Source organism: Megalobrama amblycephala, linkage group LG3, assembly GCF_018812025.1.
Source record: "Megalobrama amblycephala isolate DHTTF-2021 linkage group LG3, ASM1881202v1, whole genome shotgun sequence".
Classification (NCBI taxonomy): Eukaryota; Metazoa; Chordata; class Actinopteri; order Cypriniformes; family Xenocyprididae; genus Megalobrama; species Megalobrama amblycephala.
Window position 1 is genome coordinate 43,849,138 of NC_063046.1, and position 26,731 is coordinate 43,875,868.

General features: G+C 35.0%; 1 protein-coding gene across 2 annotated transcripts in view; it reads right to left on the reverse strand.

The window, feature by feature from the left end:
* Positions 1-26,731, reverse strand: part of col4a5 (collagen, type IV, alpha 5 (Alport syndrome)) — a 61,843-nt gene that overhangs the window by 23,681 nt on the left and 11,431 nt on the right. For both annotated transcript variants that reach the window (XM_048185612.1, XM_048185611.1), the window contains exons 2-14: positions 10,499-10,558; positions 7,057-7,146; positions 6,879-6,923; positions 6,751-6,795; positions 3,441-3,503; positions 3,282-3,335; positions 3,142-3,168; positions 2,937-3,017; positions 2,438-2,500; positions 2,236-2,271; positions 2,107-2,148; positions 430-522; positions 146-199 (exon numbers count right to left, since the gene is read on the reverse strand). In XM_048185612.1, coding sequence (XP_048041569.1) covers positions 146-199; positions 430-522; positions 2,107-2,148; positions 2,236-2,271; positions 2,438-2,500; positions 2,937-3,017; positions 3,142-3,168; positions 3,282-3,335; positions 3,441-3,503; positions 6,751-6,795; positions 6,879-6,923; positions 7,057-7,146; positions 10,499-10,558 — 753 coding nt within the window. The remainder of the gene's footprint in view (positions 1-145; positions 200-429; positions 523-2,106; positions 2,149-2,235; positions 2,272-2,437; positions 2,501-2,936; positions 3,018-3,141; positions 3,169-3,281; positions 3,336-3,440; positions 3,504-6,750; positions 6,796-6,878; positions 6,924-7,056; positions 7,147-10,498; positions 10,559-26,731) is intronic.

Below are 26,731 nucleotides of genomic sequence, written 5' to 3' on the forward strand. Positions count from 1 at the left end.
TACCCGGTACTACCAGTACTGCAGAAGTTCTGGTACTGCCAACATTTTTTTTTTTTTTTGAGGACCAACTGGTACCAGTAGTACTGGTACATTTGACAACTTTATTTTTAATGAGTGTGACAAAAAGAAAAAGAAAGATACATACAGGGGGGCCTGGGAGCCCTGGGAAACCAGGATCTCCAGGTGAGCCAGGATCACCCTATTAAAAGATGAACACAACAAATCATTAATCAAAACATACATAAGTTTGATAGACCGGCTATCAAGCAATGTCATTTAGGAATATTTTATTATAAAAAAATACATTTATATAATTTATATTGTATATCATAAAAATGCATTTATATTGGATATTCCTAAAAACTGGATTTTGACCGTGAGTCAAATAAATAAATAAACTTTAACAGGTTTGAAGCAAGGAAGTGATACCTTTTCTCCTTGTTGAATGACTGTATCAGGCAAGCCTTGTTGTTCGCCAACCTGTCCTGGTGGTCCTGGAGGTCCTTTTAATCCCTGGTTACCCTTCACACACAAACATATGGACATTAAAAACCCAGCTTTTAAAGGATTAGTTCACTTTAAAATGAAAATTACCCCAAGATTTACTCACCCTCAAGCAATTCTAGGTGTAGTAAAATATCTAGCTTACACCAGACCGCCTTCCGCAACGTCAGTTCCATTTTTTTCGTAAGTTGAATACTAGGGGTGTGACGAGATCTCGTGTCGAAAAGGCAAAAAGTAGTCTCGTGATGTTGCCAATGGCAACTTGCCATGACAGAGTGTTAGGATGATTAGGAAAGAATATGCCACTGCTACGTTTACATTACGCCTCTCCTGTCGTTTTGCTTTGTATTTAAATAAAAAAAACATTTAATTCAGGTGGATAACGGTCGCCGCTGCACCATATTTACAGAGTTACGTGCGATCGCTGAAAGTGAAAGTAAACGCGAGCGCACATTCAAACATGATGTCAATACCCCGCATTTTGAAAGTGGCTCCCTGATGAATGCAAATATCTCTCAATATGAAAGCTATTTTAGGCTGGGCGGTGTAGTTGTAACCATCTCTTAGCTCTGTATCAAAGAAAAATTTGGTCTTATTTGCACTTTGAATATAGAGAGAGTGCGATTATGGTTTCAACTTGCAAAGTGTTACCATAAAAATGAATAACAGTTTTCTCTTAATCTTATTAAGCACAAACAGTAAGGTTTCATTTGTTAACATTAGTTAATGCACTGTAAACTATCATGAACTAACAATGAATGACTATTTTTGTTAACTAACATAAACAAAGATTAATAAATACTGTAGCAAATATATTGCTCATTGTTAGTTGATGTTGGTTAATACATTAATGTTAATAAGTGAGACCTTATTGTAAAGTGTTACCATTTTTATTTATACTGAATAACTGAAAACTGAAATCATACAGAAGAGAAGTCAGTCAGTTGAGTTAGTGGCAAAACCTTTTACATTACTTGAGTATTGTTGTCTTTTACTGCATATGATAATTCATACTCAGAAAGTAGAACTGAAATGACATTCATTACAAGATGATTAGTTAAAACATTTCAAATACACCTGCAGAATATTTTTTCTAGTCATGTATTTCGCCATTGAGGATTTCTTAAAAATAGTGTGTAAAAATCTTGTCTCGTCTCGTGAACTCAATCTCGAGTCTCGTCTCGTCTCGTGAGATACCTGTCTCGTCACACCCCTATTGAATACAGAAGCCGGTCTGGCGGAAGCTAGATATTTTACTTCATAACTTGATAAATATGGAAATTTTTCTTACACAAATACTTCGCTTCACTTCAGAAGGTCTTTATTAACCACCCGAAGCCACGTGGAGTACGTTTATGATGTATGGATGCACTTTCTTGAGCTTCAAACTCTTGCCCCCATTCACTGCCATTATAAAGCTTGGACACGTCAGGATATTTATTAATATAACTCCGATTGTGTTCATCAGAAAGAAGAAAGTCATATCCATAGTAAAGGATGGATTGAGGGTAAGTAAATCATGGGGTAATTTTTATTTTAAAGTGAACTAATCCTTTAATAAACTTGATGTATATATTGTTTCTGTCAACAAAACCTGTGTACCTTCTCTCCTTTGGGTCCTTGAAAGTTCAAACCCATGTTTCCCTTCAAGGAATAAAAGACACTTTAGCACTTTGGCAAAAATGAGATACGTAAAACCTGATACTGTTTAATTGCAGCATTCAGACTTACCTTCGGCCCAGGTGGACCAGGAGGGCCTGGACGACCCTGAAAAGAGTGGAATTTAACAAAAGAAATTAACTATAGCATTGCTAAATACCACATGTATATGAGCCAGCAGTATCAAGGGTAAAATAGATTCACAGCCCGTCAACTAAAATGTGTGTCGTGGAGTTTAAATCATGTAAGCTTACAGCTGCAATCAGTGTCTTACCTCATATCCTCTGGGACCAGAAGGACCAACAGGACCTTGAGGACCTGGGGGTCCGGGATTGCCCTATATAACATAACCAGAGTGTTACTGTATGAACAAGAGTCATTTCACATTTATTGGCAATTCAAGAAATCCAAATATATGTCTCTGTTTCTTTATTGGTAGAGTACGGAAGATGTTCATTTATGACTTTATATTCCAGAAAATACAGTCACAATTGTGATATTGTGGTAAGACTCAACTGTGAAGTTGCAAAAAGTTGCAATAATGAGAAATAAAATCAATTATATTATTATTATTTACTTTTTGCCTCTATTGTAGGGTATTTGATCTTGATATGGGTTTTATGGGTTGCATGCATGGGTACATAATAAAGCCCATATTTGGTCAAATTATGCTTTAATTTCAAAGTTGTTTCCCCAAACATTCACGGGAACATAAATTTTACTGTAATCTGGAAAAATCTGGTTCTGTTGTTAATTAATCTGTAAATGCTCACCCTAGAGCCTGGTAAACCATCAATGCCATGATCCCCATTTTCTGAAATTAAATTTCTTTCTATGATATCCCCAGGCTCTCCCTACAGGAGAAAAGAGAAGGCATTTATAAACATAATTTCACACACATATCCTAATATGTGTTAAAGGAAGTGTGCCACTACAATGAGAAACAAGTGCATGTGCATTATGGAAGGAAATAATTGCCTTTTGTCCTATAGGACCTGGTGGACCCTGTGGAGACAAGACAGTATTGATTATTTAGAGAATAATGACTTTTTATATACTTCTGTGAATGCATGAACGTATGCTTGCAAATTTGAAATGTGACATAAAGCAATACTTACTATTCGACCCTCTAAACCTGGAAGGCCTGGATTTCCTGGGAATCCTCTTTCACCCTGTAAAGAAAAAAAAAGTTTATATTTGTTTGCTCTTTTTCAAGTTTTGATTCATTCAACCTGTCTGTGAACTGTTAAGAGCTTCTTGTTTGTGGTGTTTCATACTTTAGTTCCGTTACAGCCTGGAATTCCTCTGGGTCCTGGTGCGCCATCCTGTCCTGGGAGACCCTGTCAATCAAAAACAGCACATACATTCTTATAACAATTAATACTTAGAGAATGAGTCAAGACAGACGACAGCAGACTGACACACTTACTGTATGTCTAGAGTGCCTCACATGATTTCAGAGACAGTGTTTAAAAGATACAGCCTGTTTACCACACTATGGTTCAAAAGTTTGAAGACAGTAAGATTTTTTTAATTAATACTTTTTCTCAACAAGGATACATTAAATTGATTAAAGTGACAATAAAGATATTTACACTGCAACAAAAGATTTTTACATCAAATAAATGCTGTTCTTTTGAACGTTTTGAATGTATTCGTCAAAGAATCCTGAAAAAAATTAAAATATTAAAATATTAAAGGGTTAGTTCACCCAAAAATGAATATTCTGTCATTAATTCATTAATATTCCCACACTAATGTTGTTCCAAACCTGTAAGACTTTCGTTAATCTTTGGAACACAAATCTATTTTTGATGAGCTTTCGGTCCCTCCATTGACAGTCCAAGCAACTACCACTTTGACGGTTCAAAAAGTTATCTAAATCTAATCCATGTGAATTGAGCAGTTTAGTCTAAATTTTATATGATGAACAGATTGAATTTAGGTTTTAATTCACACATAAACATTAATTGACGCACACATCAGTTTTGATAAACAGAAGCTCAAGCATGTTTGCTTGATGTGCGAGAACCAGAGGTTCATTCTCATGTGTTACGCAGCACATTTGAGCTTCCATATAAACCAGTGAGGTTTGTTCTTGAACAAGCAGGTTTGGTTGAGCTCCTGTTTATGTTCAGGATCAAAGTTTATATGTGAATAAAAGCCTAAATTCAATCTGCTCATCATATAAAGTGATCGAGTCTGTTCAGAAAATTTGGATTAAACCACTCAATTCATAGGATTAGTTTTACGATCTCTTTATGAAGATTTTGGAGGATCAACATAGACTGTCAAGGGAGGAACAGAAATCTGTCTGATTTCATTAAAATATCTTCATTTGTGTTCCGAAGATGAAGGAAAGTCTTACAGGTTTGAAATGACATGAGGGTAAGTAAATAATGACAGAATTTTCATTTTTGGGTGAACTAACCCTTTAAGCAGCACAACTGTTTTCATCATTGATAATAATAAGAAATGTTTCTAAAGCACCAAATCAGCATTTTAGATTGATTTCTGAAGGATCAAGTGATCACAATTATTTTTAAATTGTGATAAAATGTCACAATATTACTGATTTTACTGTATTTTAATAAAAAAATTAAGCCTTGGTGTGCATAAAGGACCTGTTTCAAAAACAAAAAAAATCTTACAGACCCCAGACTGACCACAACCTGAATGAGACTGTATGTCTAGGGCTGTAACTAACAAAGTGTTTTCATAATTGATTAATCTGAAGAAAAAATGTTATTTACTAATATGCTATTCTACATTCTGCCCAATGTTTCCCTCCAAACAATATGCAAACTAAATGTTACAAAAACATAAAAATATATATGTATGGTACAGTGGCATGAAAAAGTATGTGAACCCCTTGCAGAATCTGTGAAAATGAGAATTATTTTAATAAAATAAGAGGGATAATAAAAAATGCATGTTATTTTTTGTTTAGTACTGTCCTGAGTAAGATATTTTACATAAAAGATGTTTGCATTTAGTTCACAAGACAAAACAATAGCTGAATTTATTAAAATAACCCCATTCATAAGTATGTGAACCATTGATTCTCAATACTGTGTGTGGTTACCTGATGATCCACGACTGTTTTTATGTTTTGTGATGGTTGTTCATGAGTCTCTTGTTTGTTCTGAGCAGTTAAACTGAGCTCTGTTCTTCAGAAAAATCCTCCAGCTCCTGCAGATTCATCAGTTTTCAAGCATTTTTGCATATTTGAACCCTTTCCAGCAGTGGCGGTATGATTTTGAGATTCATATTTTCACACTGAAGACAATTGAGGGACTCAAACTCAACTATTAAAAAAGGTTCAAACATTCACTGATGCTCCAGAAGGAAACACGATGCATTAAGAGCCGAGAGGTGAAAACTTTTGAATTCAAATATCAAGGTAAATTGTACTTAATTTTTTTTCCGGGAAACATGCAAGTATCTTCTGTTGGTTCCGAAGGGCAGTACTAAATGAAAAACAACGATATTTAAACAAAATAAGAAAAATTGTGACATCTTCATCCTGTTCAAAAGTTTTCACCTCTCGGCTCTTAATGCATCGTGTTTCCTTCTGGAGCATCAGTGAATGTTTGAACCTTTTTTAATAGTTGAGTTTGAGTCCCTCAATTGTCTTCAGTGTGAAAAGAGGAATCTCAAAATCATACCGCCACTGCTGGAAAGGGTTCAAATATGCAAAAATGCTTGAAAACTGATGAATCTGCAGGAGCTGGAGGATTTTTCTGAAGAACAGAGCTCAGTTTAACTGCGCAGGACAAACAAGAGACTCATGAACAACCATCACAAAACATAAAAACAGTCGTGGATCATCAGGTAACCACACACTGTGTTGAGAATCAATGGTTCACATACTTATGAATGGGGTTATTTTAATAAATTCAGCTATTGTTTTGTCTTGTGAACTAAATGCAAACATCTTTTATGTAAAATATCTTACTCAGGACAGTACTAAACAAAAAATAACATGCATTTTTTATTATCCCTCTTATTTTATTAAAATAATTCTCATTTTCACAGATTCTGCAAGGGGTTCACATACTTTTTCATGCCACTGTATATATTCAGTGCAGAAAAAGTATATATATATATATATATATATATATATATATATATATATATATATATATATATATATATATATACAACACAAGTTTTAAAGCAGGTTTAATGTTTAACAACACACATGCTCACTCTAAGTTGTATTTGTGGTATAATGGCAAATTGGGGTTTGCTGTTGGACAAACTGTTTTGCCAAATGTAAATACACAACACATTTAATTTTATGTGTATGACCTACTTTAAAGCATCTAAAATAAACTGCTGACTTGTTGAAAAATGTGGGTGTACACTTTTTTATTTTTTTCACAGAGCAACTGCTTTGTGGAATCATTTTTCTGCAAATTATGTCATTAATGGAGACATAATTTGATGATTCGATCTAAGCCATTTTAAACTAATTGTTAATTATCTTCATTGTCGACTATTTTCAATTTGGATTTTATTAATTAGTTTCTTACAGCCATAATTAGGTGATATATTTAAGAAAGCCCTCATTGATTCACTCACTGGGATTCCTGGTGTTCCTGGGAAGCCTGGTAATCCAGGAGGTCCCTGCAAAAACACAGAAACAGTCAGCATTTGATGATAACTGTGGATCTATTATGAGCCAGAGGTTGTTACTGAGAAACTCTCACTCTTATTCCTTTGGGCCCCATTGGCCCTGTAGGTCCATCATCACCCTGTGAAAGAAAGAAAGTCCAGTCTTAATAGAAGTAATAGTATAGCTGATCAGTAACAGATTCTGGTTGAGCAGTAATTATTCTACATATGAATGTATGAATATCATAATGGACTGGTGGGCTGACCACTGACCTTCTCTCCTCGAGGTCCAATCGGCCCCTCTGGTCCAGGGAAACCTGGAACACCTGGCTGACCTGTTAAACCTGGAAATCCTCGATCACCCTGTCATTAGAGTTAGTAACATAGTAACATTAAAGAACAACATAAAAGAGACCAAAGGAGAGACAGAGCCATTAAGGATGTACAGAGAAGTTCACATCACTTAGAAAAAAATGAAACAAAGCACAAAGAAAAAAATGTTAAATGAGATCCAATCAGACTAGTATCTAAGGGTACATTTACACAACAACGATGTACTAAAAAAGGAAAAGTTTTTCCTTCGCATTTTTCACATACAGACGACAATGTTGTCAAAACGATCCCTGTTCACATGGATCCACGAAAACGACTAAAATCGCTGTATTATGCATGCCAGGCTAGTAGTTGGCGATATCACTTTGTAAAGAAACACTACGCGCCTATAGACTGAGCACATAATATGCATGTACATGACCGTTTTCACAAATTTCTGTTTTTGTAGTCTACACGAAGACGATAATGGTATAGTTTTCGAAAACTCGTACTCGAACACTGTTGTCATCCAAACGAACGGTCAAAACGCATAAAAAGTTTTCAATTTTTAGCTGAAAACGGTGTCGTGTAAAGACTTCAAAACCACTAACATCTAATCATAAAGTGATACATTACCCAGTTCAGCACTTCTGGAGGCACAGATTAAAATGAAAAGAGTCAATGTTGAGTTCATGTTCACTTCATTTTGACAAATGAATATAGTAGAGCTGCACGATTCTGGATAAATTGAGAATCACAATTTTTTTGTTTTAAATAGAGATCATGATTCTCTCATGATTCTGAACAGAAATGTAATATTTGTAACACAAATAACAATACTGTGTGATTGAAAAGACTGTTTGTGAAGCTGTTTCATGACAACTGCTCTCTGTGGCTCAGTGGCAGCGTGAACACAGATTTGAATGTTCAGGTATGATTTAGTCAAAGGTTTAATAGACAGGCAAATCGTTCTCATTTAGGAATAAGACTGTGTGTGTGTGTTTGAATCGAGATTGTGATCTTTTAGCAATTAATTGTGCAGCTCTAGAATATGGCTAGACCTACTGAAAAGGCTTGAATAGTCATAACATACATGCATTAAAGGATTAGTTCACTTTCAAATTAAAATTTCCTGATAATTTACTCACCCCCATGTCATCCAAGATGTTCATGTCTTTCTTTCATCAGTCGAAAAGAAATGAAGGTTTTTGATGAAAACATTTCAGGATTATTCTATATTCATATAGTGGACTTCAATGGCCTCCAAACATTCTACGCAATCCCAGACGAGAAATAAGGGTCTTATCTAGAGGAACCTTCGCTCATTTTCCCTCCACAGGTCAAAGTTTGAACTAAATTGTCATATTCAATATGCTAGTGCAAGTATATATCAATTTAGTTCAAACTTTGACCTGTGGAGGGCAGTAATACACTTAGCAGTGTCTACACTGCTGGAATTCTAATAGAGAAGAAGAAGAAGAGAGCTAGTTCAAGATGAGCATTTATGGTTAAAACTTAAATAATTTTACATTTTTTTTAGAAAATGAGTGATGGTTTCTCTAGATAAGACCCTTATTCCTCGTCTGGGATCGTGTAGAACACTTTGAAGCTACAATGAAACTGTAATTTTGACCTTCAACCGTTTGGAGGCCACTGAAGTCCACTTTGGCAGACATCCCAAGTCTCCCGGGAGTTCCGGGAGTCTCCCGCAAAAGCGACTCCTGATACCCGAATGTTAAAATTCCCGGATCAAGCGAGCGAAAGAGTGCCTGCGAGACAGAACCTGCGTCTCAATCAGCTCCCTCTCCCTAGGTTGAATTAGTATTAATGTAAATGAATGTAGCTGATTCCCTGAAGAAAGAAGGACATGGACAGCGCGCGCACGGCAGAGAGGAAGAGGGAGCGAGAGACCTCTTGGATGACATGGGGTGAGCAAATTATCAGGAAATTTTAATTTGAAAGTGAACTAATCCTTTAAACACATTTATGTGAGCCTATGGACATCAGTCTACAAGTGCGTTCCATTCGACCATAAGTGTCCTATGAAGTGGACTTCACAGGGTATTCCACATGTGAGAATCCAATCTGAATGGAGTGTACATGTTCAGTTAGAAGGGCACTGCAAACAATGTATCAATACATCACTTCACAGGAAGTGGAGAGGGAAGTTTACCCACCAGTCATTGCGCATCACTCTAGTACTGCAAAAAGTTAGACTAAAATAAATGCATTAAAAATGATTTGAGACTGCAGCATTTTTTGAGTTTAATTAGTCCCAGGTGTAGTTCGTGTACACAGTTGTGAGATGTGACAGTTACAGTGGAACCATCATGATTAGAGTAAAAAAAGATAAAATACACATCTAATGAAACCGAAGAATGTTACTTTCATATTAGACATCACAATAGACATTTATCACTCAGTTTAGTTTTATCAATTGATTTTAATTAATAATAACTATAGATTTGTATAAACATAGGCTACACATGGATACTATATACATATGTACATTAAAGGTCCCGTTTTTCGTGGTTTTTTGAAGCTTTGATTGTGTTTATAGTGTTTAACATGTGTTCATGTTTCGCGTGTAAAAAAACACAGTATTTTTCACATAATTTACTTATCTGTATACCGCTGTTTCCACTGTCATAAAAACGGGCTGATGACTTCCTTGTTCTATGAAGTCCCTCCTTCAGAAATACGTAACGAGTTCTGATTGTGCCAGCGGTTCCTGTGTTGTGATTCGACAGCTCTGAGCGCACCTTGCCCGGAAAAGTCACGCCTCTTACCGTAACGTGGAGATGCACGCGCTCAGTGTCATTGTAAACATGTCTTTAATTTTACCCTATCAATTTGAGCCGGAATCAGACCCGGTGATTGGACTGCGGGATGAAAATAACAGCGTTTCGACGACATGGCGACAAACACACTCTACAAACGCAACTCTTGTGTATTCCTGTGGGCGGAGGTTAGTCAAAAAACTGTTTTAGTGACGTCATTAAAGAAGGAAGTAGAGGGATGTAGTCCAAACTGGCCGTTCGATGTAGGCGACTTCTGTTAAATAAAATATCTCGCTTGGCATTGAACTTTGAGCTTTAAAATTTTACAGATTTTATTTATACTCTAACAACAACATTACACACTAACTAAAGTTTGAAACATGGGATCACGAAGAACGGGACCTTTAAAGTATGGTAATACATATGTATTATATATTCTCTAATATGCATGACTCAAATTTGTCTGAATGTGATTATGTTGCACTGTGTTCCAAATGAACACATTTTGTCAAGTGAAGCGAATTTCAACAGATATCCTGTCCTCAGGGACCCACTGCATAGAGACTATGTCGAATGGAACGCAGCTTACATACGCGGCTGTGTGTTTGTGGGTAAACACTCACCTTCTCTCCTTTCACCCCACTGCAGTCACACTTCGATCCAGTCCCACAACCATGACATGCCTGTAGACACAAAACAATTATTCATAACCACACAGAACTAATTTTGGAGACATACACTACCGGTCAAAAGTTTGTAATAATTAAGATTTACTGTTTTTAAAAGAAGTCTCTTAAGCTCGTCAAGGCCACATTTATTTGATGAAAAATACAGTGAAAACAGTGATATTGTGAAATAAATTTAAAAGAGCTGTTTTATATTTTAATATATTTTAAAATGTAATATTTTCCTGTGATTGCAAAGCTGAATTTTCAGCAGCCATTACTCCAGTCTCACACGATCCTTCAGAAATCATTCTTTTATTATTATTATTATCAAATGTTAAAAGTTATTTAATTTCCAATATTTTTTTGGAAACCATGACATACTACCATTCAATAGTTTGGGGGTAAATAAGAAATTAATAATTTTATTCAGCAAGGATGAATTAAATTGATCAAAATTGATGGTAAAGACATTTATAATGTTTCTATTGAACCTTCTTTTCATCAGAAAATCCTGAAAAACAATGTATCATGCTTTCAACAAAATATTAAGCAGCAAAACATTAATAATAATAATAAGAACATTATTAATAATTTGATCAAATAAATGTATCCTTGGGAACATAAGTGATTTCTTTCAAAAACATTGAAAAAATCTTGAATATTCTTAACTTTTTACCAGTAGTGCATGCACACATACAATTTTCATTAGCTATAAAATTGCCTTCAGTGTCATAAATTAATTCTATGTTCAAGAACATCTTCATAATCTATTTAAATGAAGTTTCACAACTCGTAACCATCAGATGATCAGTGAAGTCATCAATCCTGATCAGTCCTTTGGAATGATATGTTTACAAATAATGAGGCTTCCACAAATGTTATCAAACAGATGTAAACCACATTCCCAAGTGACTACAGTTTTCTACACAGGAACATATCATTTCACTGAAAATAGAATATGTGTGAATAAATCTGCAAAAAGGACATTTTATTTTCTATTATACTAACAGTGTTAAAAAAGAGGCAGTGGTGTTAACTGGAATTTGCATGACATACTGCCACCTAGTGGTGTGGACACAGAATCACACATGTTTTTATTATGCTCCTGATACAACTAGTGAACATGATTTTAAACATTGATCATATAGTAATTTATGTAATTTTCTTTTAATGTTGGGAAAATATCAGAATGCAGAAAATGTATTACAAAACGGAAACTCTGGACAATGAATGCAAAATATGTCTACAGGTTTACGAGTGATATAAACTGTTGAATTTGAATAAATGATAATTAAAGCACAGCTATGAATTTTTTTATTTATTGTACATTCCCAATATATTGTAGTTGCTTTGTATGCTATAACAGGCCAATGGGTATTTTTCATACAAACACTAGATGGAGCTATTTGCTTTTTCTTGATATAGCCACTGTTAAAACAAGATCACCACACAGTAACATTAGAAATCCAAAAATTTCTAGATTTCAAATGTGCTGATAAATGTGACTCAGATGTTTCATTTTACATCACAAAATACTAAATCATGCTTTTTATATATGGTGTGTGGATGATATCCACAGAGAGAATAACTGTGCCTCAAAACCTTGTGTATAAGCTGACTTGAGGAGAGACAAATAAACAGAAGAAATCAAAACACTCAATATGGCAGCTACAGGATTCTTTAGGGTCTTTCTCAAGCACAACAGATGGAGCTGTACTTGCATGCTTTAAAGGTGCCCTAGAACTTCTTTTTACAAGATGTAATATAAGTCTAAGGTGTCCCCTGAATGTGTCTGTGAAGTTTCAGCTCAAAATACCCCATCGATTTTTTTTAATTCATTATTTTAACTGCCTATTTTGGGGCATAATTAACTATGCACCGATATATAGGTTGCGGCCCATTTAATTCTCGTGCTCCCTAGCCCCCGGAGCTTGCGCTTGCCTTGAACAGCATAAACATAGTTCACATAGCTAATATAACCCTCAAAATGGATCTTTACAAGATGTTCGTCATGCATGCTGCTTGCATACATCGGATCATGTGAGTATTGTATTTATTTGGATGTTTACATTTGATTCTGAATGAGTTTGAGGCTATGCTCTGTGGCTAAAGCTAACATTACACACTGTTGGAGAGATTTATAAAGAATGAAGTTGTGTTTATGAATTATACAGACTGCAAGTGTTTAAAAATGAAAATAGCGACGGCTCTTGTCTCCGTGAATACAGTAAGAAACAATGGTAACTTTAACCACATTTAACAGTATATTAACAACATGCTAACGAAACATTTAGAAAGACAATTCACAAATATCACTAAAAATATCATGTTATCATGGATCATGTCAGTTATTATTGCTCCATCTGCCATTTTTCTCTATTGTCTTTGCTTGCTTACCTAGTCTGATGATTCAGCTGTGCACAGATCCAGACGTTCTGCCCTTGTCTAATGGCTTGAACATGAGCTGACATATGCAAATATTGGGGGCGTACATATTAATGATCCCGACTATTACGTAACAGTCAGTGTTATGTTGAGATTCGCCTGTTCTTCTGAGGTCTTTTAAACAAATGAGATTTATATAAGAAGGAGGAAACAATGGAGTTTGAAACTCAGTGTATGTCTTTTCCATGTACTGAACTCTTGTTATTCAACTATGCCAAGGTAAATTCAATATTTAATTCTAGGGCACCTTTAAACTGTTGCTCATGCAGGGACATTGCCAAGATGGCTGATAAGACTTGATTTGAAAGGACCTGGACTCTAATAAGCACAAAGCTATTATTAAGCATTTCTAATTATGTAGAATTACTTGCTATTGATACTATTTTTCAGAACTGAATTAAAATATATTAATTATCAACATTTTCACTGAAACTTTCACTGAACATCACATTGCATCATATTATTAAATTTCCTCATTCAAGAAGAAAACATACTGTACAGTTTAGTAAATGAAAGTAGACAGCTTAGAAAGTAGTATTCATAATTAATTAGTAGTTACATTTAGAAAATATTTACAAATTATTTTAAAAGAAATTAATACATTTATTCCGCAAGGATGCTTTCAATTGATCAAAAGTGAGAGTAAAGACATTTATAATGTTGCAAAAGATTTCGGTAACACTTTACAATAAGGTTTCATTAGTTAGCATTAGTAAACTACTTTAGTTAACATGGACTAAGAATGAACAATACGTCTACAGCATTTATTAACCCTAGTTAATATTAATTTCATCATTTACTAATACATTATTAAAATCAAAAGTTGTATTTGTTAACATTGGTTAATGCACTGTGAACTAACATGAACAAAGATGTATTGCTCATTGTTAGTTCATGTTAGTCAATACATTAACTAATGCTAACAAATGAGACCTTATTGGAAAGTGTTACCAAGCTTGCTATTACTTTTTCTTTTAATCTAAAAAATCTTAGGGAAAAATGTATCACAGTTTCCACAAAATATTAAACTGTTTTCAACATTGATAATAAGAAATGTTTCTTGAGCATCAAATCAGCATATTAGAATGATTTCTGAAGGATCATGTGACACTGAAAACTGCAGTAATGATGCTGAAAATTCAAGAATAAACTGCATTTTAAAATTTATTAAAATAAGAGTATATAATATATTACTATTATATAATAACTATCAATATTAATATAAAAGTGCATTAATATTTAACAACAGTACTGTTTTACTGCATTTTGGTCAAATAAATGCAGCAAAAAAGAGGCTTCTTTTAAAATAATAAAAAAAATCTTACCGACCTTAAACTTTTGAACAGTACTAGAGTACAATTTGACAGAAACTTCATGTCTTGTTTTGTGTTCCTGCTTCGCAAGGCAGGCATCTCATTAGGTTTTGAGACACAAACAATGTTTTACATCTTGTGTTGAAAATGATTATTATTTCAAATCAGATCACTGCTTTGAGAAGTACAACTATCTGTTTATTTTTCTTTCTTTTTGTGAGATTGTGTGAGTCTTGTGAAAGAGGACTCTTTAATATGAGAGCAGTGATGTCCTAAGCAACTTTGCAAAGTGAACTCTAGCAAAAGCCACACAGAAAATGCCCGCTACGTGTTGGAGTGAACATACTGTATGAAAGAGAACAGCAGCCCTGCTAGTCCAACACATGCAAATAGATTCATAGGGAGTTTCCTGGCTCGTCATTTTGCTACCTTTCACTACATCATGACAGCTGACATCACAATGTATTGATCTGACTGATAGAAGACGAACAGAGTTTCCTTTAACATCTCTAAACAACGCATGCATTAATATTATCAGGAACTAGCACCCAGCTGAATATATACACTGAATTCTGAGAGACCTCAATATTTACGTTCAAGGCATCCTGAAATAGATATGATAGAAACGCAATTTAAATCAAAGTCAAACCAGAATCAAAAACACATCCAATGAAAATTTAACAGGAGCTTATTAAATCTTTTGGCAGAGCATATCAAGACCTGCAGACAAAGCATAGAGACAAATTTGAACAAGCACACCTGCTTGACTCAGCAGCCATTCTGCTATCGAAAAAGATGAGCAAAAAGAGCCCTGGGAATTAAAGGAGATGATCTGTGAGCACTGAATGTTCAATGCACTTCATACTTAAGGGCAGCTGAGCTGACGCATAATACACAGTATCTATAAACTTTTATTAACAACATCAAGACTTTTGGTAAATGGATTTGTATAGGAATGTATGAGGAAAAGTGTATATAAAATGCTGTTTAAAATAGTTTTAGATATAACATGTCACATGGGCATGTCAATTTTAGTATTCAGTGTCAAATACTCTTAAATGTGTGAACTACCAAATACGTCCTCAAAATGACAACTCAAAATTTAATGTATTGATGGATGCATCAGCATGCATGCAATTATAATTCTATCAACTACCCCTAACAGAAAGCAGAAGAAGCATTTTAGAATAAAAAGCTTTATTAATTATTTATTTCTTAAGCGAGATTTTGTCATATTTTGTTATCCTCTGGTGAGACAAAGTTTGCTGTCAGAAAAAATGTATCTACATTATTGAGAAAATATCTTATGCTCACCATAATCTGCATTTATTTGATCAAAACTGTTTTACATTTCAATATATTTTAAAATGTAATTTATTTTTTTTCAGCATCATTACACAAGTCTTCAGTGTCACATGATGCATCAGAAATCATTTGAATATGATGATTTGGTGCTCAAGAAACATTTCTTATTATTACACTATAATAATTATTACATTACCACATAATGTGCTGCTTAATATTTTTGTGGAAGCTGTTAAACATTTTTACAGGATTTATGATGAATAGAAAGCTTAAAAAGAGCAACATTTATTTGAAAAACATAATTTAATGTAAAAGTCTTTGCTGTCATTTGTGATCAACTTATCATCCTTGCTGAATAAAAGTATACATTTCTTTAAAATAAATTTTCTTGACCAAAGTGGTAGTGTATAATTTAATTATTTAAATATTATCACACATTATAGAATTTGCCTTTGAAACACTTTTGATCAATTTAATGCATCCTTGCTGAATAAAAGTATTAATTTATTATACATAAGCCAACAATATTAGCTAGTAACTGGAAAAGTTGAGAAAATCGATTTTTTGATAATAGACATCCATGTAGGTGTTGACAAATTATTTTGTATGTCTATTCTCTAGAGAGCAGAGTTTAGACCAACTGTATAGTGAAAGTGGGTGGAAAGATCAGATGCCAAAAGCTGAAGAGTTTGTGGATATATGGGGAGATGAACAGTGCCATCTAGTGGAGAATATTAACCAGTGCAACGATTCATCCATAGAGGCAAAATGCAAATTCCAGTCTAGGGCTCAGTGGATTAACTGAGCCCTAGTGAAAGACGGCCTGAGGGCAAATGAATGCTGGGAGCCGACAGAACGAAGTGGCAGCAGACCACAAATAATCTGTGTCTGAATGGCCCAATCAAACGCGCACACACGCACACAAGCTCGCAGTGGAATGTTTGGGCCAGTTATGCTTATTTAACCTTCCTACTCTCCTTGCATGTGAATTACACATCATTCCCTCATGCATTGGGTGTCTCTGCTGGCCTCTTGTGGACAAAAAAGTAACATGGAATTTCTTGACTATTGCCACTAGATGGCCTTAAAGCTCTATATGTATATGACCATCTAATATGGTGTGTGTGTGTACATGTGTGTGAGTGTGTGAGTGTGTTCTGCATTGGTGATGTTCTATGGTCTCATCCCTTCATTTGTGTGTGTTCTGTTCTTGTGTACAAAAACCATCCAGCCACAAAAAATCCTTGAATCCAGTAAATTTTTTTGTGTAATTTCAAGTGTGACAAAACTGACAAGATCTTGTACCATTCCGATTATCACACCATTTTTAAAAATGAAAAGAAATGTTTTTTTTGGGTCAAATAACCCAAGGAGAGGATGAAGGTTCATAACTTTTTTAAAATTGGCAAGTACATTTATGAAAAATCAGATCAATTGTCAATGTTTTCAGCAGCACAACTGGGTATGTACATTATCAACTTGGGAATAATAGCATTAAGTATTAATGATGGGAAAAAGAGGTGAAGTTTACAAGGAAGAGTGATTAGCTAACTTTCTTTATCTGTCCCAATGTACCACAGCCACATCCACACACACACACACACACACACACACACACACACACACACACACACACACACACACACACACACACTTTTGTTCTCTTTAAACATAAAGATTGTACGTTGAAACTAAATAGTGTAGTGTGCAATAGTGTGCATTTTAGATGCTGTGACATTTTGACACACCTTTAAGCGTTCAATTTATTGAAACGGCCCTGGTGTGACAAATCCATTTTGCTCTCTGTTCACACACTGCTTAACAGAGACGCCGAAACGCTATTTTTTTTCCCCTCCAGGCAACATTCATCAATAACAGTAAGAATAACACATTTCATTGCATTCCTTTTCAGTCACTGCTGGAGTTTCACGATTTCAAGGTCCATAAGAATCTCTTCTTAAACATGTTTTAGGGTACAACTCTTTCAAATCTAATGGACCAGAAAGCACCTCCCTCTAATGTCCTGCATTGGTTCTTCCCTGGAATTCTTTTATTCCTATTCCTGTGGAGTTAAGAAAAGAATGACCTTCAACCTCTACCAATCAACCAGTTGATGCCGAGTGGATTGTGTGGGGGCGGGTGAGGGAAAAACATGCAAGGGGGTCAAATGTTTATCAAGGTATAATCTTAGAAAATAGTCTTATTGCCAAACTCAGAAAATGACAACAAACTCAATTAGTCTCTTTCTCAATGAGGAGCTTGACTTTAGCTTTAATTTTAGAAGACTTTTGGATGCAAGCACATGCAAAAGCCCCTAGCGGCGATCTGAACAATAAAAAAAAGCCTGTTCCCAGGACAGCAAGGAAAACCTGCAAGTTACAGAAATACCAACTGTTTTGACCAGTATATTTTTATTGCTTATTTAATATACACTGCTGTTTAAAAGTTTTCTTTTAAAAGAAATTAATACTTTCAATGAACAAGGACGCATCATTTCATTCATCAAAGAATCCTGAAAAAATGCATCAGTTTCCACAAAAATATAAAGCGCCACAACTTTTTAATAAACAACACTGATAAGAATAATAAATGTGTCTTAATCAGCATATTAGAATGATTTCTGAAGGATCATGTGACACTGAAGACTGGAGTAATGATGCTGAAAAGTCAGCTTTGCCTTTACATGAATAAATTACATTTTAAAATACTGTATATTCAAATAGATTATTTCAAATTGTAATTACATTTCACAGTATTACTGTTTTAATGTATTTTTCATCAAATAAATGCAGCCTTGGTGAGACTTTTTTCAAAAACAGTAAAACAATCTTACTGACCCTAAACTTTTGAAGGGCAGTGAACCGATAAATAGCATCCCACAATGCCATGACACCACAGATCATTCAATAGGAAACAAAGTATTTCATTACTGTGTTAACACAGACACAAATAATATATAAAACAATATTATTAGTATTAATTAAATTATTGTTTTTATGTAAATACTGTTTATAAGTTTAATCAAGTAAGATGTATTATATAAATACTTGACATGTAGCATTTTAAACTAATAATGATAATAATAATAATCATCATTGCTGTAGTATTATTGTTGTTTAATTATTGAATTAGGGTTGGGGTTAGTTAGTAAAAAAATTAGCATTAAAGGGGTGGTTACATGCGATTTCACTTTTTTAACTTAGTTAGTGTGTAATGTTGCTGCTTGAGCACAAACAGTATCTGCAAAGTTACAGCGCTGAAAGTTCAATGCAAACGGAGATATTGTCTTTTTAAGTTATGGCAGTTTATTGCCTACAAAAACAACTGGTTTGGACTACAACGAGCTTCTTCCCGGGTTGGTGACATCATAAACCCTCGCTATTAACATAAACACTGCCCCCGGGAACATGTGGCGCAGCAAAATGGAGGCGGAAGAGTTGTTTACACCGAACGCGAGCTGCGCGACGCGACGCGTCAAAAGATAATAGAACCCATTATAATCAGTGATATTTTCACACTGTATGCGGCGCTGAAGACAGCTTCCAGAATGTACACGAGTTTAATGCTGGATTTACACAAAGGCTTTTACTAAAAGATGAAGCACTTCCAACTTTAAAAGCAGAAGCTGCTGTTTATTGGCTTCAAACTGTAAGTACGTTTTATTGTTTGTAAATGTCTTTTAAACATATAGTTCTGTTGCTATTTTTAATGCATCTAGGACATATACAAAGAGCAACTCGTTTTTGCTAGCCAGTTAGCTAAATTCTAGTGCAACAAACACCAAACTTCTATGTTCATAGACAAACAGTTGTTCATGTTATAAATTAAACGCTACCTTTACAAAAATGCGACTACTCAGTCATGTGTTCGGCTACAGTAAAGATTTAATCAGGATAAAACCATATATTGAAAGCTAACAAACAGTGACAGCATATCTAAACACTTTGACACAAATACTAAATGAAATACCATTCATAAACGTCCTTTAAAAGCCGCGATTGCAGAGGTTCTGCTTTTTCCTCTTCATCTGGGTCTGATTCGGCTCAATTTGATACAGCATTATAGGCGCTATTATTTACATTTGCTGTGAAGCGCTAACTACGAATGGTAAGGGGGCGTGGCGTTTCCGGACGCTTCAGCGAATCACGATACACTGTGCCAGCTACCAACCTGCCGACCAATCTGAGCACACTGCGTATTTCGGAGGGAGTGGCTTCATAGAAGCAGGAAGTCAAACGAGCCGTTCATATGACAGTGGAAACAGAGGTATAGAATAAAGCTAAAATATATGAAAAATACAGCGTTTTCAAAAAAACGAAGCATTAAGACATTTTAAACTGTGCCCCAAAAACACAATCAAGCCTAGAAAAAAACCACTGAACCACCTCTTTAAGAAATGTTCTGCATATCAGTTATCAGACACTTAATAGGTATTAGTATCTGGTTAGTCTAGCACAAGAAAGATATCGCATCAAGAAACAAAACAATATCTTAACATTGCACGCAAACGGCAGCAGTATGACTGATAATTACATTTATGAATCAGATCGGCCATAGGATTCCTCACAACAGAGTGCCTGAATGTGGAAATCAGGTCAGTGATGCATGGCTGTTGCATTGTGCATCCCTTTTGAGGTGGGCTAGATTCAAAACAGTACACGCATAAGTGCTCCTGATAAGGAGGATAAAGACATCAGAGACTGCGGGACTTGTAAGTATAGCTTTGGAATGTTCTCAGACAGCAGGGGAGGCTCTTGAGTCAAGGTCAATACTCCAACACCAAATTTGGAACGTATCAACCAAAATTCATTTACTCACCCTCAAGTTGTTCCAAACCTGTATGCGTTTCTTTCTTCTGCTGAACACAAAAGAAGTTATTTTGAACGATGCGAGTAACCAAAAAGTCCTATGGTCCACATTGACTTCCATAGTATTTCTCTCCCCCCATCATATGGAAGTCAATTTAACAATTTCTGACTTTCTATGAATTGCTGGACATCTGTGTCCATGCCACTAACCCAACTGATAAAATCAAATTCTCAAAATACACACATTTCCCAAGAGAAAGTGAAACTGACATATTTCTCCTATCGTACAAGTGGTAAAAATGTCTGAAAAGGCACAATGTTTAGAGAAACTATCCACCTAATCTGTACTTGTTTGAAACTCAACTATGTCAACACGTCCAGGTGCACCAAATGTGATATTGGTCCAAACAGAATTCTCTCTAAATATTTGCAGATCAGTATAAAGCAGTTTATGCAACAGCAGCTGGGCTCACGGAGAAACACGGCGTCCCTCCCTTCACCACTAGAGGAAGCTAGAAAGGGAGGCTGATGTATATAACTGAAAGGGTCAACACTTCTGTAGACTGCTATATAAACAGAATATCAGCTTTCATTTGTAATATCAGAGTAACTATAAAAAGAAAAACAAAAATTACAGTGACGTTCGCAGAGTGGGGATCACAGCAGAGAAGTACTGGACGTAGACTGGCACTCCATGATGATAAGACAAGTTCTCACCTGAACTATAATCTGGAGATCTAATTCTATCCCCACAGAGCGTGTTTAAACCTGCATGCCATACCCGGCTTGCATATGAATCTAAAACTGCAGGGCTCAAATGAATTACGTCTGGAAGCGCTCCTGAAGTTTTTATCATAAAACAGTTTGAGGCAACAGATTATCTTGATGCTTTCGGGCAATTTTAGGGGGGTTAAACGACGATATTTTAAACTTACTACTAATTCTATTATTTTCAAATTTTGTTTTGATGGTTAAATTTTATCTTCCACAGACAAAGCCTTATATAAAAAAGAAAATCCTGTGTTGTCACAAGGCAAGAGGAGGATAGATGATGAAATACCACGGATGCCAGAGCATCAATGGGCCAAGGAAAACACAATTAAATACTGCAGTAAATTTGTGTACTTAATTCAACAGTCTCTACTCTGCAATTCCTTGCTTGCAAATTTCCACATACACAAAATAAAAACAAAACAATGCATGATCAGAAATCCCATGAACTGTAAATCTAATAGAAAACAAAGATAATAATTTAATTTCCTTTTCCCCCTGTAATCTAAACAGCTATGTGTTTTTTTTAGATCTAAAGCATCATCTGATTTACAGTTTACTGGAAACAGAGCACACAATAAGCTGCTCTTTACATGCACATGCACACAGTGAAACAGGACTGCCCCAAGTTACACAAGGGAGCCACTACTGTCTCTATTCACCACTAATAGCAGAAGCAGATGGGAGAGAAAAAGAGGCAAGGTAAAAGGGGAGATGAGGAAGACCCGAGAGTTGAAAAGCAAGGGTGTGTATGACATGGCAAGGAAATAGTTTTGCTGTTTAGGGAAGAGGCACATGACTCTCGAAAACTGTGAGACTCATGTTGAAACAAGATCTATTCTCTCTCAATTGTTCAAAAAGACATTGAAGAAACATGCACACACATCTCTATCTGACAAAAGCTATTTAATTACAACCTTGTTTTAAAGCAGGCTAGACACTTGGATATTACAATGTCTGTGTCGCACAGACTGTCTCACTCCCACATTAATGGCCTGGATGAAACACTTCTTCGCTCATAGCAACACTGCAGCTCATTTAGGCAGATTTTCAATAGTGTCAACTTTAGAACAGGAACATTTCACTTTAAGGTGTTAGATTATATTAAAGGTCAGTGTTAGTGTGATGTGATTACAAGTTTAGACTTGATACAGTAATTCCGATGCAATGTGTAAAATATAAATAAAAACCCATGACACCCATATAGATTAACTAATTTGATCCAAGAGAGAGAGAGTTTGTTTCAAACATTTCAAAAGTCTGAGTAAACTAACATGTGATAACAGGGATCCAGACTAACATTTGAGAGCACTACAGAAGGTAGCACCAGCACCTGATTTTATGGCGTTGTTATTTTTTAATCATAAAAGGTAATTTAATCATATTATTGTTTTGCATTAATACGTGCAGTCATTACATCTAATAATATTACATGTTTATTGGAACATTTCGGTCATTTTCAAAAAAAATACAACTGTCTATGCTTTATAAACACAAAATATCGCCTTGGACGTACTTCCGGTTTCCGCATTCTTCAAAACGCTTACGCTGTATGTCCTATGCCTTTCCTATTCAACTTACGGAAAAAACTAAACTGGCGCCGCGTTACGGAACGAACGAAGTTGAATGTGTTGGATGTAATGCATTAAGAAGTAATTAGCCAAATTACTGTAATTTAATTACTTTTCCCTTGTAAAAGGGACTATTGTTACTTTTTCTGTCATGTAATTACTTGTCATGTAAATATAGACAAAAGAACGATTATATATAAAATAGTGAATTTAACCCTCTGGAGTCTGAGGCTGATTTGGGGCCTGGAGAAGTTTTGACATGCCCTGACATTTGTGCTTTTTTCAGTTGTTCATAAACATATTAATGGAAAAAGTGTCATTACACTGTATTCAGCACAAACTAGGCTACCATAATATGTGAGGAACATGTATGCACATGTTTGTGTTTTTGAAGGAATAACGTTTATGCGTGGTTATTGAAAAAACAAAAAAATTAAGTCACTGAAATAAGGCCAAAAATATATATTAAATCTGTGTTTACAAGACTTCTGGGTATTGGGGGTTGTGAGCTAGAGTTTTTGCTTCAAAATTATGTAAAAATTATAATGCCTACTTGTTCATATAAAACAATATATTGATTTAGTTTTTGTAAGACACTTTTTGTCAAGAAACACAGTATGCATGGAGGCGTGAATGATCATGAATAATGGCTCATTTACACCTGAGAAGACAAAAGAATCGCATAAAGAACCTCTAATGGTGCTGCATATTAATGAGGCCTTTCAGTCAGGTAGGCTGTGAAAAAAACCTCTGTAATCATGTCTCAGCTCAATTTAAAATAATGGTATTCTATTATATTCTTTAAAATATAATGTATTTCTGTGATGCAAAGATTCTGAATATAGGTTTTTAGTTTAAAAGCATTCACATTTGGAGAAATATTGATGGATTCTCATATGTTTATGTCAATTTTCTATACAGAGGAGTAATATTTATTCAATATTCATTGTTATCACTATGAGCGCTGGTGTTTTCAATTCATACTTGCAGCCGGAGGGCGCTCTGTACACCTTTAGTCCACAAATTATTCTAAAGAAGAAGAGGACATTTCAGGAATGGTGTTTTCAATTCATAATTGAAGCCGGAGGGCGCTCTCTGTGCACATTTAGTCCACAAATTATTCTAAAGAAGAAGAGGACATATCAGGAACTAACGGCATGTCTTCCAGAGGTCGCTAACATACAGGCTTTTACATACAGATAAACACTTTTCAAGACAATAAATACACGATTGAGATGATGTATGCCTGTATTGACTCATAATTTGTGTCTGAATAGCGCTCGCTCCGTGGGCGTGGCCGCATTAGCGGATAATGGGCTGAATCACGGATTTCTGACATGTGTCTCTTTTCATACAGATTCCATAAACACAGAATTTTTGTTTTCGATATGACTTACATGATTTAAAACCTGACATTTCAACGTGTCTTTAGACATAAGTCTATTTTTTTGTGATTAGTATTCACTAAGTTATAGTTCATTTTCTGAGAACTATCATTCTATATTTGTATACAAATAAAAGAAAATATTCTATAGTTTCAATTGATATATTACTTATGTCTCTATGACAAGAAATGATGGAGTATTTTAAGTTTGTTTTGCTGCAATGTGAAAAAAAAACCTCAGGGAGTTAACATCAAAATTTAACAGCTAATGTTAAAAGGTATGTTTTTATTGTAACCTTAAATACTTTGGTCAGGTCAAGAATAATTTATGCAGCTTTATATTATTTATTTGAAAGAATTAAAAGAGCAGTTTCATGTCTTTCCTTATATTGTTCAGCTGGTCGAGGCTGATAAGTAATTAGTAATAAGTAATGCAATACGTTTCAGAGAGAGTAATTAGTACAGTAATTACACTGTTAAAGATAACAGTGTTGATAATTAGTAGTTAGTAATTAATTACATTTTAGTAGAGTAACTTAATCACAATTGACATTAAAGGCATTTATAATATTACAAAAGATTTCCGCTTCATGCTGTTTTCAACATTGATAGCTAATAATAAGAAACGTTTAGAATGATTTCTGAAGGACTGCTGAAAATTCAGCTTTGCTATCACAGGAATAAATTACATTTTAATTACATTGTATATTAAAATAGAAAAGAGTTATTTTAAATTGTAATAATATTTCCCAATATTACTGTTTTTCTTGGTGAGCATAAAATATGTCAAAAACATTATATAGACGTCTGTGTATGAAGAAAACATATTTCACGTCTTTAGCATGGAGGAAGAACAACAGTATTCAGACATAGCGCTGAAGAATGCGAGATCACTTCATCTACTGATACTGCAGTTCAGACAAAGTTTTACAGTATAAGATGACAGATAAAAGAGGGAGGAGACATCTAGATCAGGGCCAATCCTTGACCCAACACTCCATCCAAACACACACCAGTTGCATGCACAGACCTCCAAAGTGCGTTCTTGTGATTAGGAGCTAAAGCAGTGATGAAGCTAAAGCATTTCTGTTAAGGTATTTTGCTACATATACAGTATACTTTTGGAGATTTGCTATAATTAAGCTTGGTTAAGATTAATATGCCCACTGCCCACCTGTGCAATCACCTCATTCAGTGCCGTTCTACCAACAGGTAGAGCTGCACGATTAAAAAAGTTTGCGATCTCGATTCAAACACCTACGCAATCTCATTCCTAAAATGACAGCAATTCACCTGTCTATTAAACCTTTGACAAAATCACACCGGAACATTAAAATACGCAGCTGTCATGTATAGGTATGAAACAGCTTCACAAACAGACTTTTAAACTACACAGTATCATTATAAATGTTTAGAGTTCAGATATAAACACTGATGTCTACAGTGGCGATCATAATAGAGCAAAGCACCTTTTGAAAGTTAACTTGGCGCTTCAAATAACGATTGAATCATTACATCGTTATGCCACTAGGTGGCGACAAGTGACTGTTAAAAATATGTATTTGTCGTTGAATTATTCATTCAAGAGATTCGTTCAAAAAACCTGATTTGTCTATTAAGGAAAGTGAAATGTTTATGAGTGAGTCATTGAATCATTTATTCAAACTTATTTTTTATATAATTATGTCAAATTAATTAAACATTTTTAAAAAGATAGCAGCAATTAACATTTTGTCAGAACCTCTAGTAAATTATGATATTTTTTTTAAATTGTCCATTCAGAATCGTGGGAGAATAAAAAAAATCATGATTCTCAATTTATCCAGAATTGTGCAGCTCTACCAACAGGTATTTGTACTTCACACAAGTAGGCGGCAACACTGCTATCAAATCCATCAGGAATGCACCGTACATCTCCTGTCTGCTCCATGTTTCCCGTTTGTACTGTACTGCTAGTCTTTGAACACTGAATTAGACATCCCTTATGTTTTTAAGGTTTATGATTTTAGATATTCCCACTTCACGTGTACCAGAGCAGACATGCCTCAAACACTTCCAGAGAATACATACAGAATACATTTGCTAAGATCCCCATAGCACTTTTGTAAAGCGAGGTGAAAATTGCCGTTAAACAAATTCACCTCAAAACTAGAAGCACAAAACATCAGGTCACATGTATTCGTTCACATTTTTGCTAAAAGAATGATATAAATGTGGACTTTATCCTGCTAAAAGAGGAATGCAGGATAGCAGCCTGAATATTGGGCACTGGGAGTTGGCACATGTTCAAGAGGATCAAACCACAGGTATGGGCTTGAGCAGGTTTTCTACTTCAAACATGGCTGATGTCAGTCTGATGGGGCCGGTTTACATCTGGCAAATAACATCATACTCGAAAGTAAATAAAACACTTGCGCACTATAAACTGTCCAAATATTCCTCTAGGTTTTACAGTAAAGGGTTAGTTCACCCAAAAATGAAAATTCGGTCATCATTTACTCACCCTCATGTTGTTCCAAACCTGTATGACTTACTTTCTTCTGTAGAACACAAAAGATATTTTACAGTACGTTGTTCACCAAACAGTTTTG